The 6,000-nt window shown below is 34.4% G+C and overlaps 1 protein-coding gene across 1 annotated transcript in view; it reads left to right on the forward strand.

Moving 5' to 3' along the window:
* Positions 1–6,000, forward strand: part of PREX2 (phosphatidylinositol-3,4,5-trisphosphate dependent Rac exchange factor 2) — a 286,976-nt gene that overhangs the window by 197,487 nt on the left and 83,489 nt on the right. Inside the window, exon 35 of the mRNA XM_023222397.3 lies at positions 4,222–4,336. Within this exon, the coding sequence (XP_023078165.1) occupies positions 4,222–4,336 (115 nt within the window). The remainder of the gene's footprint in view (positions 1–4,221; positions 4,337–6,000) is intronic.

Consider the following 6,000-nt stretch of genomic DNA (forward strand, 5'->3'; position numbering starts at 1 on the left):
AGAAATATATCATTTTATGGATGAGAACTAAGGAAACTAGACAAGGAAATGCCAAATTTAACATATTTGAAATTAACATGTTATTTAATTTGGTAGAATGTTGTTCTGGGTTTTTCATAACAATAAACAAACAAGTTATTTAGCTAAAATAGGGAATGTTGTCATTTTTCCACTTCTCTGTCATACAAATTTTAGTTTTTAAATATAAAACTCATCTTTTTTTGTTCATTCCCCACAACTCTATACATGTGACACAGAATTCTTACTAAGACTCTTGGCAAAATTGTTAGGCACTTATCCAGTTTTTAAAAAATTTTATGTGATTGTGAATTTTAACTGACTTGTTAATTTGGAATAATATTGTCAAAAATGTAATGAAGATGGAAATTTATGAAATTGTAGAACTATTCATTAAAATTATATTAAATTATGTTTATATACTTGTTCTTATATAAAATTTGGGACAAGACTGGCCATTCTGGCCAAAGTTGAACCATCAAGATCTTTATAAAAATTAGTTCCCAGCCCTCTCCCCTTGTAGCAGGACGAGCGGCAGACAAAACTCCTCTGACACCGAGTTAAAGAAGGAAGGGGTTTATTCGGCCGGGGGCATCGGCAAGACTTCTGTCTCAAGAGCTGAACTCTTGAGACAGAGCAATTCCTGTCCCTTTTAAGGGCTCACAACTCCAAGGGGGTGCGTGTGAGAGGGTCATGATTGAGCAAGCAGTGGGTACGTGACTGGGGGCTGCATGCACCCGTAATTAGATCGGAATGAAACGAGGGATTTTCACAGTGCATTTCTATACAATGTCTGTAATCTATAGATAACAAAACCAATTAGGTCAGGGGTCAATCTTTAACTACCAGGCCCAGGGTGTGGCGCTGGGCTGTCTGCCTGTGGATTTCATTTCTGCCTTTTAGTTTTTACTTCTTCTTTCTTTGGAGGCAGAAATTGGGCATAAGACAATATGAGGGGTGGTCTCCTCCCTTACCCTCACAGTTCCATTGCTATGCCATCCCACTGTTCTCCTTCCAGTTTTTCTGGTTTTAAGTCACAAATCAAAGTGTTTTTGCATGGACCCTTCTCTTAGTCCCACAAACTTTGTGTTTGGCTAAGCACACTCTGCATAATCAGTATCTCATTGGAATTGAATTAGGTAGTACCCGTACAGCATTTGGCATGTTGCCTAGTAAATAAAACTCATTCAATAAGTAAGAATACCCAGGAGCTGCCTTAATACTATTATTTAATTAAATTCTTTCTCATTAACGATAACTGGTAGGTACTTTTATTTTGCAAGTCGAAAATGCAGAACCTGAGAATTTCAGATATTAATTAACTTGACCAAGTCACACAGCAGAAACTGGAATTTTACTCTAATGCATCAGCTTTCCAACTGGTAAGAGTAATTTATCTTGAAGTATGACTATTGGTAGACTGAATCCCTTCACAAATAGCAGCTTGTGAACATGGCATGTATTTAAGGATTATTTTATCAGGGACAGTTTCTTTTATTTCCTGTGTGTATTCAGGATCAGAAGTTTGTTGGGCCAGCTACAACTATTCTAATTAATGAAAATGTAGGCTCTAAGAGAGAAAGCCTGTCCTTTTCCCTTTGAAAGGTTGCTGAAAATGAACTTGCAATAGGCAGATTAATAAGGAAACAAAGCATACAAAATTTATTAAATGTGCACGGGGCAAAAATCATGGGAGAGTGATGACCCAATAACTCAGTGAGGTCCAGATACTTACATACCCTTCTTCACAGGCGATGGGGGAGCTGGGGAATGTAGGACGTAGTAAAATGTTTATTAGGGAGAGTGAATGGGCCCGGGAGACAGAAATTAACTTGTAAATGATTGTCTTGGAATTTGAATGAGCTGGAGAAATAGATATTATCTTGTGGGAAGAGTCCTTCTAGGTGGGTTACCTTCCACAGTCTTCTTTTCTAGCATAGATAATGAGATTTCCAGGGAGGGTAGGGAAAGCAATTGTGTTCTCTTTTGCAGGTCTAGTCTTAAGGTAGATAGGGCACATCAGAGAAAAGCCTCATCCAATATCTGCTGACTTGCAGAAGCCTTTAATTTAAAGTAATCAGTATACCAGGGTGTCATATTTGAAGGGTAAAGTTTCCTGGGTTCCTTCCCAGAAGCCATAAGAAATAAACAAATTAAAAATCTTTGAAATAAGCATACAAATTTCATTTTCTGTACTGAAGTAAATGTAGTATATTTTCTCCCTTATCTTCCACAATTGCTTTTCTCAACTGTAAACGAATTTTTAAAATTTCCATTTAAAAACGATCTGCAAACTTGACATGGATCTTTAAAATTTTATTATTTTCTTCAGTGTTCTAGAATTCTGACTAGTTTAATAAAACTATAGCGCAGCTAAAATTAGCAGTCAGTTTCCTATTTCCCCCCCTCAAAATGGTGATAGTTTCTTTCACTTTAAAGAAACCTCATGATTTAGTTTAGAAACTAGTGCATTTAGCAGTCTTGAAAGAAGATTGTTTTGAATTTTAAATCGTTTATTAAAAATTGAGGCTCATAAGTAGTGATGCATTTCAAGAGAAAATAATTTACATTTCCAGTTTTGACCCACAGCCATTCCTGTTACTGGCAACCTTTCCACAGGAAATCTTGTATTTCTGGGCCCTTTTCCTGCGATTTATTTCCTCTCCAAAAATTTTTAATGATACTTCATAAAGGTTAAAGGAAAAAGAAATACTGAATCAAAAATGTTATTAAAAAGGAAATGTGTATGCTATTCAAAATACATTTAAAATTAGTGGGATATTATAACTAAATTAACAGTTTGAGTAGAGGTGATTTTCTAAGATTTCAATTTATACTTTTTATTTAATACATTAACATTTCTTTATTAAGGTTATACAAGAATGTAGATATGCGTGGGGAGTGAAAATTTCCATTTTTTTACTCTGACATGTTTTTGTTGTTGTTACGATTGTTTTAAGAGACAGAGTCTTACTCTGTCCTCCAGACTGGAGTCCAGTGGCACGATCCTAGCTTACTGCAGCTTCGAAGTCCTGGGCTCAAGTTATCTTCCCACCTCAGCCTCTTGAGTATCTAGGACTACAGGTGCATGCCACCATGCCAGGCTAATTTTTAAATTTTATTTTTAGAGACAGGATCTCGCTATGTTGCCTAAGCTAGTTTTGAACTTCTGACCTCAAATGATCCACCTGCCTTGGCTCTCAAAGTGCTGGAATTACAGACATGAGCCACCGTGCCAGGCCTCTGACATACATTAGTGCACACTTCTGCCTTTCATACATATGTTCCGAATATGAACATATACGTGTCATATGTAATAGACATGTGTGTATAAATATCAAATACATCGGAAGTGTAAGTTTGGCTTCACAAAGAATGTTGTAGAGGAGGAAAAATAATTTTCTCTCTACCTTTCATAGTTCTTAGTTGGGATGGTCCCCATAGCAAAAGACAAGTTAAGAAGGGAAAAGCAAACAGAAGTTTAATAACATGAATACCTCCTGTATATATGCGAGATACCTAAGGAAAAGTGACTATATCTGAAAGAGGTAGCTTTGAACTTAGGCTTAAATATAACCATTTTCTACTGAAACAGAAGAAGCGTCTAGGGAAGGCCTAGTTATGGGGAGGTGACCAGGAAAACACCATTAAAAAAAGGGTAAGATCTGTTGTGCAGACAAAACTCTCTGTGATCGTCTTCCTTCTCTTCCTTGTACAGAGGGGGAGACACTCTTACAAGTAGAGGTTTCCTTTATGGATGTAAATTTACCTTATCAAAGGGAAACTTCTACTCTGTTTTCAGAGTTTCTCCTGTGTCTGCATGCAGTTTCTCAAAGTAACCAGATCAAAATAATCCTTATGCTAGTGAGACATATTTTGGGGTGGTGTATTCTGGTCTCCTACAGTTATATTTTGGAGTGGCATATTTTAGTCTCCTACAACATATACAAAATTTTTTAAAAATAGAGGACAGTTAAACCAGAAATTTTCTTTGCCCATTGGACAGAAAAATCACCAAATGTTTGATATTTATTTTGAGAGCAGAACAGTTTTCATTCATTTTTGGACCTAATATAATTTTTTTGCATATGTGTTGATAATTGGTCCTATTTGCTAAATATACTAATAATCAATACAATTATACTACATGTGGAGAAATTGAGTTTAAAATTGCTTGTAAAATATGTTTACTTGTTTACACAGCACTGGAGAGCATGGAAGGATATTATTACAGAGACAATGTTTCCGTGGAAGAATTTCAAGCTCAGATAAATGCAGCCTCACTGGAAAAGGTCAAACAGTACAACCAGAAGCTCAGGTATGTAACAATCCAGTTGAAAAATAATAAGTGTCTATATTTTAATAGAAATGTGTTAATAAGATTTTTGATGTTATTTATCATATTAGATTATTAATGACATTTCTTTTGATATAAAGTCCTCATATTTAGGGTTTAACATTTTAAATATTCTACTTTGCTATACTTTTTCCAAGTAAAAATAACTAAGTAAAAGTGTGTTGAAAATTTTTATGCAAATATTAAAATTTCTGAAGAGATAAAGAGAAGGAGTTAAATATATAGTAGACCATTTCCAAGAAAGAAAATCACTGAGATGTGTTATAGTGGTGTGCCCTATGAGATTTATTGGATTAGAGGTAAAATAGGTTTCTCTATGTACCATTAAACAGCTGGCACCCCCACACGGAGAGAAGAGTATGTGCTCAGCATGGAAGATATGATTGATCATGTGCTTGGTACTGGAAGAATATTTACTTTCAAATGTGTCCCTTTATGCTTGCATTTTACTGTCTTTCTCCCCCCCAAAAATAGTGTTATTGGTACAATGATAAATGACAGGCAAAATTAACCACAGTAAGTGGAAGGGAAATGTATTATAATTCAAAAGCTTTATTTGTCAACAGATGATTAGTTGTGTATTATCTTTTTGTATATATATTTGTATGTATTATATGTATATGTATATATATTAGTTGTATATTATCTACATACAGATATATATACACATATCTCCTTTTTATCTTACGAATTACCCTGTTGACAGATCACTTTTAAAAACTTAACAAATTAAAGTTTTTATTTTTAAAAGAAAAATAATTTTGTTCTATCTTGAGCCTTAATACATCAAAAATACTATTTTGACATTTTAAATTTTTTGTCCTCTCAGCTTAAAAGGAAGAACCTGAGGCAAAATTAATATAAGTAGGGAGTTTATTTGGGCCAAGCTTGAGAATTGCAAGCCAGGAGCATAGATTCAAATTGCCCTGAATATTCACTCCAGTTAGCAGCAATTACAAGTAGATTTTTAAAGGAAAAAATGGGAGACAGGGAGTGAGCTGATACAAAGTTGTTTGTCAGGCATTCTCATTGATTTACAGAAATAATATTGACAAGTGGTTGGCTATCCGTTGTTAAGCTCTAGAGTGTGGGTTATAGAGTCCAGTGTGGCATCATTATGTTAAGTTACAGCTGCTTATGGTGATAGCAAGCAGTTTCAAGAGATTAATACACAGCACAGAGGGACTAGAAGGATGTAATTGCTGTTTCATTTTAATGTCTCTCTGGGCCTGTTAATTAAAGTAACTTGCATTCCTCAGATAAAAGTTATTTTCTTTTCTCCTTTCCCCCTTTTGATCAAAAATCTTTCTTCTTGACAGCAATGATGATCAAAACTTGAGTATCAAGTTGTCCATCATCAAGAAGGCTCATTCCCAAGTAGTTATGTCAAAGTCATTGATTTAGGGCTGCTGTTGCTTGTCGAATCGTCAATTTTTTTTTGACGTCAAAAAGGCAATGTTTTATTATTTCAAAATGAAAGTCTATATTATTAAGATTTAAATTAGTAAAGTTTTGAACAATGTGATCTGGCAACATCTATTTTAAAATATTCATGTACTTTGACCAACAGATTCATTATTTATTTATTTATTTATTTATTTATTTATTTATTTATTTATTTATTT

Source organism: Piliocolobus tephrosceles, chromosome 7, assembly GCF_002776525.5.
Source record: "Piliocolobus tephrosceles isolate RC106 chromosome 7, ASM277652v3, whole genome shotgun sequence".
NCBI lineage: Eukaryota > Metazoa > Chordata > Mammalia > Primates > Cercopithecidae > Piliocolobus > Piliocolobus tephrosceles.